At 42.4% G+C, this 13136-nt stretch overlaps 1 protein-coding gene across 1 annotated transcript in view; it reads right to left on the bottom strand.

Moving 5' to 3' along the window:
* LOC125453701 (mastermind-like protein 2) overlaps positions 1–13136 on the bottom strand; it is a 430368-nt gene that overhangs the window by 72636 nt on the left and 344596 nt on the right. The window contains exon 3 of the mRNA XM_059646963.1: positions 4088–5524. Within this exon, the coding sequence (XP_059502946.1) occupies positions 4088–5524 (1437 nt within the window). The remainder of the gene's footprint in view (positions 1–4087; positions 5525–13136) is intronic.

The following is a 13136-nucleotide window of genomic DNA, read 5'->3' as shown; positions in this document are numbered from 1 at the left end:
AATGGCAGGTTTGTTTTTAGATTAATTAGGGCACCATGGTCGGCACAGGCTTGGAGAGCTGAAGACCCTGTTCCTGAGCTGTATATTTTCATTTATTCATTTGTTCAACATTGTTAGTGCAGTCTCCATCAATGGGTGAGAATCAGAAAGTTTCCCAATCAGATCTGAAGTGAGACAAGGCCGCCCACTCTCCCACATTGTTTGAGTTTTGCTGACTCCATCAGGAAATATTCTAGCCCAAGAGGGTGACTATTCCAGGCAGTGGAGGCCTGCAGGTCAAAGCATCCCTGGATGATGTTGCTGTCTTCTGCTTGGATCCGTTGTCAGTGTACAGACTCATGAGCACCTACATCCAGTTCAAAATAGCCTCAGAAGTCAAATTACGGCTGCAGTGCCAGGAAATAATTGCAGGTCAGCTATATTCTTAAATTAAATTGTCCTATGATGAATTGTGTGGAATAGTGGGAAGAATAGCTGAGAACTTTAAATACACCCTAAGAATTTTGTTTTTCATTACAAATAGTAAATATGAGATGATAAATTCTAGATATGGATTTTAGCAGTAATCACTGCACTGCATAAGAGTTGCATGTGGGAAATCACCTAGCCAGCACTGGTTATTTTATAATTACATGAATCGTCTTGGCCAATCTAAGGCTAAAGATCTGAAAAAGCTGTTTACGAATCTAGTAGGTCTACTTAATCAACTGCTCTATTCAAAACCATTCCCAATGACAATCATGCCATCATCATAATTCTTCAAAGGCACCTGGTACATTCCCTCTCCCCTGAAACCTTTGATGGTCTGTATTGCTCTTAACAGGCTTTGCATGTAAATTAGTCCATCGAGAAAAACCATGTGATTTACTGATGGTTATTAACAGATGAAAAAATACCATGGGTGATTTAGTGATTGGAGGAAAAATCTGTTCAGTTGTATGTAAGAGCGCTTCTGGATAATGAAAGAAAAGCACATGGTTAAATCAAACAAACTTCCTGTCTAACTATGAAATGAATTTTAGACCTCATTCTGTTATGGTCATAAATGCATAGGGCATGTATAAAAGCAAATTCAACTGAAACAACCAAAACAATAAGTTAAATCATTTAACTTCTGGGAAAACAGGGGAAGGGCTCTTACGGTGCAGGTACAGAGTTCCTACCATCGAGCCAAGTGGACTGATTGTCTGCTACCTACTAATTCTATCGGCTCTCGTGGGATATTATAGCATCTCTGAACTAACACCTGAAGAAGGAATCAGTCTGCAAAAGCTTGATTTTCAAATAAACCTGTTGGACTTTAACTTGGTATCATGTGATTTCTGACCATCTCTGAACTGTTGATTCTGATCTGTTGATGACAAAAAATTTATGGGACGACAGGGAAGAGACACTTCAGGGAGATGCAGGTTCTGACAGATCAAACAAGATATTTCTGGAAATGAACACAGTGTAATTGTCACAGGATTAGCAAAATCATTTTCTGCTAAGTCAGAAGACCATTAAGGACCATATAGCACCACTGAAGGACAAATTCAAACAGATTCTCAGACTCTGGTAGAGCTACTACAATATGATTCTGCATCAGGCTGTCCTCCTGCAGATTCAGTTCTATATTGAGGGATATTCAGAATTAGGTAATAAAATAAATAGTTTTATCAGCTTGGATTAGTTAGGGAATGTCAACATTAATGGAACTCCAGTTCTTGAATGACTACAATGTACCATGCAATAAACCACCCTAAACAATTATCTGTAAAGTTGGGAATCTGAGGCAGGGAAGAAAAAAGATACAGCCTGTACCACAAGAATTACATCTATAAAACTATGCACTGTAATCACTGGACAGATACCTAAATCGACAGAACTGCACATGGTAACCACTGGTCAACCACCTGCATGCACGGCATAGCGACTCATACTTATACAATAGAACACAGTGATCACTGGAGAATTACCCACATCTACAGAATGCATGTTATAATCACTGCAGAACTACATACTCTTATTAAAACTGCACACAGCCATCACGGGAGAACTATCCACACGTACAGAACTGTACACTGACATCACATGAGAATTGTGCACACTGAAAGAAGCCCACAATCTATTACTGAACAACTACCCACACCTATAAAATTGCAGATGGTCATCATTGATGAACGATCTACACCAATAGAACCACGCACCGTAATCACTAGACAACAATCATTAGACATGGAATTACATATAACAAAGTGTTGACTTCTTAAATTTATTCCAAACATTTCATTTTATGTTAATAACAACAAGTAAATTTATGTTTAAAATCTTGAAAAGTACTTATTACAGTGTACAATTGTTGGCGAACAAAATGAGTTCATTTAAGAAAGCACTGTGTGAACCTAATGACACTTTTGTCTTGTGTGCTGATTTAGTGGTAAATTACCCAATCTGATCATCAATGTATAGACAACTTCCTCAGCAGTAAATAATTAATACGGTGAAGCCTACAATATCCATTGTTTGATTACCTCCTACCTTGGTTATCCATCAGAGTTTTGTGCAAAAACATCTTATAGGAAACTTTGAAATTAAATAATGTTCCCTCCATAATTTGTATTTATCATTGTTATTGCCAAATCAGCTAAACTTCCTGTGTAACTATGAGATGAATTTTACACCTCATTCTGTTATGGTCATAAAGACCATGAATTATCACTTGCCATAACTGTTTTCATCCTTACTAATCTGCCAGCTGCAGTTGCATCTGTCCATATTATCGGTAAGAGTGACCATCGCACAGTCCTTGTGGAGATGAAGTTCTGTCTTCACATTGGGAATAACTTCCATCATGTTGTGTAGTACTATCACCATGCTAAATGGGACAGACTTCGCACAGATCAGGCATCTCAAGACTGGGCATCAATGAGGTGCTATGGGCCATCAACAGCAGCAGAAGTGTACTCCAGCACAATCTGTAACCTCATGGCCCAGCATATCCACTACTCAACCATTACCATCAAGCCAGGGGAACAACCCTGGTGCAATGGTGAGTGCAGGAGGGCCTGCCAGGAGCAGCATCAGGCATACCTGAAGATGAGATATCAACCTGGTGAAGCCAGCAAACAGGAATACTGGCACACCAAACAACAAGAGCAGCTGTTCCAGTAAATTGCTTTTCTATTTTCTTCAAAGCTTCCATATCATTCTTACGATATGGCATCCAGAATTGGATGGAATGACTGGGGCTGAACTGATGTGATATATGCTTACAATTGTTAAGTTTACGCAAAGCGACACTGGCACAGTTTATCCCATAATAACCTACAGCAGAGAACTCCCAAATATATTTTAGAAGTGATACTTAATCACACAGTTGAGATACTTTTATATTGATGTTTGAATTAAATGTTCTTTAAAAACTTTAATTTATACCACAACAAAAATCTCTGCACTTGAAAATATTTTTCAAAATTCCAAACATGACCTTTAACAATATTAACAATAATTGTATCAATATTCCACACATAATCCACACTGCACTGATCATTACATCATTAGATTAGATTAGATTACATTCCCTACAGTGTGGAAACAGGCCCTTCGGCCCAACAAGTCCACACCGCCCCTTGGAGCATCCCACCCAGACCCATTCCCCTATAACCCACACACCCCTGAACGCTACGGGCAATTTAACATGGCTGATCCACCTAGCCTGCACATCTTTGGACTGTGGGAGGAAACTGGAGCACCCGGAGGAAACCCACGCAGACACGGGGAGAATGTGCAAACTCCGCACAGACAGTTACCCGAGGCTAGAATTGAACCCGGGTCCCTGGCGCTGTGATACTGCAGTGCTAACCACTGAGCCACCGTGATTAAGGTCGGTGCTTATTTTCTTGGCAGGAGATGCATTAAGAAAAATACATGCAAACAATGTACTTGCCCAGCCACCCAATCCACCAAACATATTGATTTAGCAGCAATAGTTTAACAGTGATAAACAAGTGACATAAGAATTTGCTGAATATGGCATTTGATTAAAATAGAAACTAATGTCTGTTTTACTGCTGCAGTCAGATATTTAAAAAAGCTTAACTTGTACCTGTTGGTGTTGAGTCAGAGGATGTTGCAGCCCTGAAGTCTGTTGGTTTTGTTGCATCTTCTGCAGCAGCAATTTTTGTTGCAGTGCAATTGGCATGCTCTGTTCTGGCTGCTTTGTTTGATTCTGGAGGCGACCTGTGGGTGGTGGTGGTGCTTGTTGCACTGCTGCTGAAGGCTGCTGCTGAGTATAATGCAGGACAGAAGGTTTGTTCTGGGAAGCCAATATTGATGAGATCTGGCTTGACTCTGGATCAAAATGAGACAAGGGCTTCGTATTATGGTATGAAAATTGGTCTGGTGATGCAGAATTAGTATTTATCATGTTGCGATTTATACTGTGCTGGTGAATTATCATATCTATGTGGCTAGTCTGTGCTGCAGTTGGGGCCATGCAGAGGCAGTTATTCATGTTTTTGGCATTGCTGCTGTTAGTTGACACCCCAGCAAGCAGAGAATTTTGGGGGTTGAAGGATTGATGGTGTAGGGATGGACTGGGTATTTTCTCTTGGACAAAGTTTCCTGATGAGGGGCCTGACTGTAGAGCTGGTGGCCAGCTAGATGCCTGATTTTGTTGCTGGTGCTGGAGCATAGTGTGCTGTTGCCGATTGTCCGCAATCTTTTTCAACTGCTGTGCATGAGACATGTCATGCCAATTGGACAGGGTTCTGGTTGCAGAAGGCAAGGATTGCTGTGGTTGGTTTTGACTTTGAGGTGCTGAGGAGATGGGTGAAAGAGTGGACATGGTTGTATTTGTGACAGAATATGGTGGTCCAATGGATGGAGACCGCATTTGGGGTGATCCTGCTGGTGCATGGGTAAAATCAGGAGAGCATTCAGTTTTAATTACTGGATTTTCCAACCGTGAATGTGGTTTCAGTGTATTGCTCTGGTTTTGTTGACCAAGGTCCATATTGAATGATTCTTCGTTCCTAATGCTGGCGTTTACCATGTTGTCCAGATCAATTTCACTCAGTGGAGGAACACCTGACACATTTGTCAGCTCATCAAATAGATCCTGCAAATCAGGATCAAGCAACTGCATTCCAACATCATCTTTGGGCTCAAACAACATACTGTTGCTGGAGATTTGCTTGTTTAAATCATCAGTGCATGACACACTCTCCATTGGTTCCTGTTTCATCTCTTTATTGAGTGGGAAGTTGAAACCAGAACTGATGTCACCACCATTGGCTTGAGTGCTTCCTATCAAATTGCTGTCTTTTCCTGAAGTTACGGGTTCCACTGTGACAGAAACCTGCATGGTTTGACCTTGTCCATTAATGAGTTGATGCCCACTTTGGCCTATTGCAAGACCAGCTTCATCTACTCGTATTCTCTTAATATCCATTTGGAAAGGCCCGTTGGAGATACCATTATGTCTATTGTTGTTTACAGGAGAACCATTTCCTTCCAGCTTTCTTTTTATTGAACCCTGTAACTGAAAGAATGAAAATGCATTAAATTCTATTGCTCATAGCATTTTACTTATTTGTCATTTCTTTTAAAAAAACCAGTCATTATTAATAGGTTATTTAATTTAAACCATTAAGGCCAATCTAATGCATGTGCCACATTTTAGTATATTACACAGTGATCTTGGACACTGGAACTGGAAAAGTCAGTGGGAGAACACTTCATCTCCCTGGATCTAACAGGCAGTCATGCCACGATGACCGCACTGCCAATGGTAGTCAGCAGCATTTGTGCCTACTAATGGTTGGTACGTCTCATCTCTCGGCATTCTAGCCTCCAGAAATGTGCTGGATCCTTTCACTTGGTGAGCCAGACACTCGTAACTTAAGAGAATACGCTTGACATGGTTGGCCTTATAAAATTTGAGGTTGATGAAATTACATTTATCCCTCCCCCACTCAATTTCATTAACACTTCATCAGTATCAACCAATTACTTGAAACAAAATTATTTAACACCTCCTCAAACTGCTTTTGCAACTATGATTGTCAATGACAAATCTGTAACAATCAGCACTTTACTGATATATATTTTAAAATGCTCACTCCAGATGAAATCAGCATTCGAAAAGATAATGGCAATAATTGTACAAATAGTTTAGTTTTACAAATTATACAGGGAATCATGAACCTACAATCCTGACCCCACAATTCGTCCTAAGGTCAAACTATTTAAATCTATCTGTGTCAGCATCAGCGGCCAGATGGGGTATCTCAGGGACCAAAATTGGGAGCTTGGGCTCTTGGGGTCTGTGCTGAGGGTGCAGGGCTGGGCAGGCCCACTGTGCTCTGGTTGGGGAGGTGGTTCAGGGCTCCTGTGCTCAGGTTAAGGATCCAGACCTGGAGCTGCACTGGGCCCTATGCTGCTCGTTCCTAAGCAGCAGCAGCACATCTTGGGCGTCTACGAGAGTATGAAGCACAAATTGACAAGAACGCATGCATCAATTTCAACAATTATTAATTCCTGTCTGGCACATGAATAAAACAGCCAAATCATGCCTTTAAAAAGAAATTGGTGATAATATTAGATCGAAACAGGAGTCATATGAAATTGCGAGAAAGTGCAACAAGCTTGAGGACAAGGAGTATTTTAGAAATCAGCAAAAGGGGCCAAAATGTGTGATTTAGAGGGGGAGAGTTTGTATCAGAGTAGAATTGCAGGGAATATAAAAAAACTGACTGAGTATAAGCTTCTAAAAATGTGAACAGAAGGAAAAACTAAAATGACAAATATAGAACCATTACAGTCAGGAAATAGGGAAATGATAATGGAGAACAAAGAAATGGCAGAAGAATTAAATACATTCTTTGATTCTGTCTTCATGAAAGTGAACACAAATAACCTCCAAGAATTGTTTTGGAACTAACAGTCTAGTGAGAAGTCAGAACTGAAGAAAATTACTGTTAGTAATGGGGTTAAAAGCTGACAAATCTCCAGGGTCTAATAATCTACATCCAGAATGTTAATGGCCCTGGAAATATTAGACACATAGAATCCCCACAGTATGAAAACAGGCCCAACGGCTCAACAAGTCCACACTGACCCTCAGAGCATCCCACCCAGATCCATCCCCCCATAACCCACTTAAGCTACCCATCCCTGAACACTACAGGCAACTTAGCACGGCCAATCCACCTAACCTGCACATCTTTGGACTGTGGAAGGAAACTGGAGTACCCAGAGGAAACCCACGCAGACACAGGGAGAATGTGCAAACTCCACAGAGACGGTTGCCCAATGGTGGAATTGAGCCTGGGTCCCTGGTACTGTGAGGAAGCAATGCTAGCCACTGAGCCACCATGCTGCCCCAAATATTGGATGCATTGGTGATAATTTGCCAAGAGGCCATAGTCTCTTTGATTGGAAGATGGAAAATGTAAACCCGCTATTTAAAAAGGGAACAAAAGAGAAACAAAAAGAAGAGAATTACAGGCCAATTAGCCTAACATTATTGGTGACAATATGCTCGAGCCTATTATAAAAAATGTGAAGAACAACAATTTGAAAGCATTAACAGTACTGGAAAAAGCCAGCATCGGCTTATGAATGGCAAATCATAACTAATAAGTCTACAGGAGGTTTATTTGAGGATGTGATGAGTAGAACAGATAGGGCAGAACCTGTGGATGAAGTGTATTTCAGAAGCCTTTTGATAAGGTACCAACTTAAAAGGTTAGTAGCCAACTTTAAAACTTGGGGGATTGAGAACAATATATTGGCATGGATTGAGAGCCGGTTGACAGATAGAAAACAGAGAATGGAGACAAATGAGCCTTTATTTGGGTGGCAGGCAATGGCCAGTGACAAACCACAAGAAACAGTGCTTAGGCACAAACTATTCATGACATAAGTAGCTTGGATGAGGGAGCCAAATAATACAGTTCCAAGTTTGGTAACAACACAAAAATGGATAAGATTGTAAGCTATGGGGAGGACACAAAGATTTCAAGGTGATTTAAACAAACTGACTGAGATGACAGACATGTAACAGATGAAATACAATGTGGCTAGATGTAAATTTCACCTGTTATACAAAACTAAAAGGCCGACTGTCATGATTATAATGAGGTCAGGCAGGCTTTAATCTGATCCAATCAGGGAGCCCTGGGTGACAGATCTAAACAGGAGTGTCAGATATTCTGTTCACTTTGAATGCTGGCTCTATGGAATGCTGAACAATGTCAAGTAGGGTGCATGTGTTAATAAAGGGTGACTTGATTAAGGGATACCAGTCTCTGTGGAGGTATTTCAGTGGTGACTAGAGTGGGATTAACGATGTAACCTTGCAAAAGCATCTACCAGCTTAAGCCCAACTGCACTTCAAACAGGTACGACAACACCAAAACAAGGCCAAGCCTCAGCCAAATGATTAACATTTTCTTCAGGATCTAGGCCAGAAAGCTATTGTAGTTGCTGCTGACATGCAGACTCAAGACAGCAAAAGAGTCCCACGAGACCTAATTTGAATAAGAGAACTCATTGGCTGGTATCCAGGGAGTACACAGCCTGGACAGCCCATCTCTGGCTTGGGACAACAATGTTGCTTAACAATATCCAAATCAGAACCAATCAAAATTAATGTCTGGTCAAAGGGTCACCCGATTCTAATGGAGATTCATACCAGCATGATTGTATCAGTAGTTTGCTTCAGACTTCAGCTAGAAAGAAAATCTAGACTGGGGAACCTTTACAGATTAAGGGTTCAACTTTGGTTTCAGTTTCATATGGGAAGCAACTGGTTTAGTCACCACTGATTGTAGTAAAAGGTTTATCCCAGGGCACCATTTATTTGGAGGACATGCGAAAAACTGGAAATCCCAAAAAAGAGAACTTGGACATAGTCCTTAGACATTTCTCCAAGGTGGGTGTGCACCTTGGGAGGGAAATATGTATGTTACAGGCACTCCAAGTGACCTCTTTGGCTACAGAGTCACTAAGACCAGGCTACATTCTTCTAATGACTACACTCATTAGAAGAAAGTAAGGGCAATCAAAGCTGTTCTGGCTTCCATGTCTGTACCAGAGCTTAGGTCATTCCACAGGTTGGTGAATTATTATGGAACATTCATACATAACCTGGCCTCCATCCTGGCATCCTTATATATGCCATTGAAAAAGGGTTGGCATTAGAAATGGTCAATGGTCTCTGTTCGGGCTGTCCATAACCGAGACACAAAACAGGTGTTCACAAAATGGCTGTTACAAAACAGCCATAATGCTGACAGTAACATTTCTCAAGGTTTTTGAATGTGCAATCATTCTTGCAAGAACATAGATAATAACATGTAACATTTAATCAAAAGTTGAACAACAGCAGTACTGTAACAAGCAGCTAACAAGTCAAGGTTGCAGAATTAGTTATTTCTCTTGAATTAATCAATCTGTAATATACTGAAAATCATTAAAAGATTCAAAGCAGGTTCACACAGTAAAAATGCTCACCACCAACCCCCCATCACTAAAGAAAAACATTGGAATGTGGATCAAACATTAAGGTGTGATCCCATAATTTTCACAGAATCCCTACAGTGTGGAAACAGGCCATTTGGCCCAACAAGTCCAAATCCACACCAACTCTCCAAAAAGCATCTCACCCAGACTCGCTGCCCTACCCTACCCCTGTAGTCCTGCATTTCCTATGGCTAATCCACATGCCCCTGAACACAATGGGCAATTTAGCATGGCCCATCCACCTAACCTGCACATCTTTGGACTGTGGGAGGAAACCAGAGCACCTGGAGGAAACACACGCAGACACAGGGAGAATGTGCAAACTCCACACAGACCATAACCCAAGGGTGGAATCAAACCCAGGTCCCTGGTGCTGTAGGGCAGCAGTGCTAACCACTGAGCCACCATACCACCCATAGCAAGAAACCTGGACTTGTCTGGAAGTTGAATTCAGGCTCTGTCACATGTCAATGCTATACAGCACCGGAAGTGAAAATCATACCCCTCGACCAATGAGCCAGTCCCATACCTGATTGCCCAGCTCCTAATTATTATAGCAAGGAGGCTCTTTTCACCACTGTTGCTGAACCCCTAATTTCTTATCTCTATCTACTCTACTTCAACTCACTGCTTATTCAAGGCAAAAATCTTACATATTACTTACTACCTTATGTCATTATGCCTTTATTGTCAAGGCTACCGTCACAGCTTAACTATAACATCTGCCTTTTGGACTGTCAAGTGCAGTGGGATATTTAATTCATAATTTTGATCATTGAACTCCATTTGCCACCTTTCAGCCCAATTCTGCAGTTTATCCAAGTCTCCCTGCAACCTTCAACATTCTTCCACATTGTCCACCACTCCACCGACTTTAGTGTCATCTGCAAACTTACTAACCCATCCACCTATGCCTAACATTATTATGAAATGACAATAGTGTTGAACTCATGAATTCCAAAATATTGAAGACTGCACATACTGATTTGTATTGGATTTGCATTCTTTTCTGTAGTGCAGAGTCTGCTGCCCTTGAGCAGTGAATGCATTGTAAACATACTTTCAAATTGGAATAACAAGGTGTGGAACTGGATGAACACAGCAGGCCAGGCAGCATCAGAGGAGCAGGAAAGTTAACGTTTCGAGTCTGGACACTTATTCAGAAATGTGGGAGGGGAAGGGAACTCTGAAATAAATGGAGAGGTGGGAGGCGATGATGGAAGGTGGATAGAGAAGCAGATAGGTCAAGGAGGCGGGGATGGAGCCAGTAAAGGTGAGTGTAGGTAGACAGTTGGGATGGGGTTGGTCAGTTGGGATGGTGGGGCGGGGGTGGATAGAAGGGAAGACGGGCAGGTCAAGGAGGCAGGGATGAGGCTGGTAGATAGGAAGTGGGGGTGGGGGTTGGTCAGTGAGTGGGAGGAGTGGATAGGTAAGAGAAAAGACGGACAGGTCAAGGAGGTGGAGACGAGCTGGGCTGGGTTTGGGATGAAGTTGGGGGTGGGGAGAATTTGAAGCTTGTGAAGTCCACATTGAGGGTTCCCAAGCAGAATATGAGATACTGTTCCTCCAGCCTTTGGGTACGCATCATTGTGGCACTGGAGGAGGCCTAGGGTGGACTTGTTTTGGATCCTTGTATCCCTACAAGGACGGGGAGGGGGAGTTGAAGTGGTTTGCTACTGAGAGGTGTTGTCGTTTGTCACAAACCGAGCATAGGTGCTTCACAGAATGGCCTCCAAGCCTCCTTGGTTTCCCCAATGTAGAGGCGGCCACTGGGATCAGCAGATTCAATATACCACATTAGTAGATGTGCAGGTGAACACGTGTTAATGTGAAAGGTGTTTTGGGGGTCTGGGATGGTAGTGTGGGGGATGTTTAGGGAAAGGTGTAGCACTTCCTGTGGTTGCAGGGAAAAGTGCCAACTGGATTATCTTGTGTAAATCTTGAGTAAATCATAGCAAAATTCTGGCTTGTTGTGTTTTGCCTGTTCAAGTGTGAGTCATAACTTCTCTTGGAGTCTACCATGGTGCAGAAATTTCTATAACTGTTTGTTCCATAACAGCAACCTGCTTAATTATTTTTCTGCTGAATGCAGTCACTATACAAGGGTGTGATGTTCTACACTCTGGTAGCAATCTACCCCATACCCAATTGTATCTTAGTTTTGTATGACCCTGACCTGTGAGGGCCATAAAGTGTAACAGCAGGACTTGCACAATTTGAACCTTTCAACCGACACCTCTGAATCTTAGCTGGTTTGATTGTGACCTTAACTCTTAGAGTGAGGTGGATTAACATAGACTGCCAATGTACAGCACATGGTCTGCATGCTGCATTTACTCTTGAATCCCTGACATCCATAGAACATAGAACAGTACAGCACAGAACAGGCCCTTCAGCCCACAATGTTGTGCCGACCATTGATCCTCATGTATGCACCCTCAAATTTCTGTGACCATATACATGTCCAGCAGTCTCTTAAATGACCCCAATGACCTTGCTTCCACAACTGCTGCTGGCAACGCATTCCATGCTCTCACAACTCTCTGCGTAAAGAACCTGCCTCTGACATCCCCTCGATACTTTCCACCAACCAGCTTAAAGCTATGACCCCTTGTGCTAGCCATTTCTGCCCTGGGAAATAGTCTCTGGCTATCAACTCTATCTATGCCTCTCATTATCTTGTATACCTCAATTAGGTCCCCTCTCCTCCTCCTTTTCTCCAATGAAAAGAGACCGAGCTCAGTCAACCTCTCTTCATAAGATAAGCCCTCCGGTCCAGGCAGCATCCTGGTAAACCTCCTCTGAACCCTCTCCAAAGCATCCACATCTTTCCTATAATAGGGCGCCCAGAACTGGACGCAGTATTCCAAGTGCGGTCTAACCAAAGTTTTATAGAGCTGCAACAAGATCTCACGACTCTTAAACTCAATCCCCCTGTTAATGAAAGCCAAAACACCATATGCTTTCTTAACAACCCTGTCCACTTGGGTGGCCATTTTAAGGGATCTATGTATCGGCACACCAAGATCCCTCTGTTCCTCCATGCTGCCAAGAATCCTATCCTTAATCCTGTACTCAGCTTTCAAAATCGACCTTCCAAAATGCATCACCTCACATTTATCCAGGTTGAACTCCATCTGCCACCTCTCAGCCCATCTCTGCATCCTGTCAATGTCCCGCTGCAGCCTACAACAGCCCTCTACACTGTCAACAACACCTCCGACCTTTGTGTCGTCTGCAAACTTGCTGACCCATCCTTCAATCCCCTCATCCAAGTCATTAATAAAAATTACAAACAGTAGAGGCCCAAGGACAGAGCCCTGTGGAACCCCACTCACCACTGACTTCCAGGCAGAATATTTTCCTTCTACTACCACTCGCTGTCTTCTGTTGGCCAGCCAATTCTGTATCCAAGCAGCTAAGTTCCCCTGTATCCCATTCCTCCTGACCTTCTGAATGAGCCTACCATGGGGAACCTTATCAAATGCCTGACTGAAGTCCATATACACCACATCCACAGCTCGACCCTCATCAACCTTTCTAGTCACATCCTCAAAAAACTCGATAAGGTTTGTAAGGCATGACCTACCCCTCACAAAGCCGTGTTGACTGCATTTGATCAAGCC

Source organism: Stegostoma tigrinum, chromosome 6, assembly GCF_030684315.1.
Source record: "Stegostoma tigrinum isolate sSteTig4 chromosome 6, sSteTig4.hap1, whole genome shotgun sequence".
Classification (NCBI taxonomy): domain Eukaryota; kingdom Metazoa; phylum Chordata; class Chondrichthyes; order Orectolobiformes; family Stegostomatidae; genus Stegostoma; species Stegostoma tigrinum.
The sequence above is the reverse complement of the archived record's forward strand: the minus strand, read 5'-3'. Positions and strand labels throughout refer to the sequence as shown.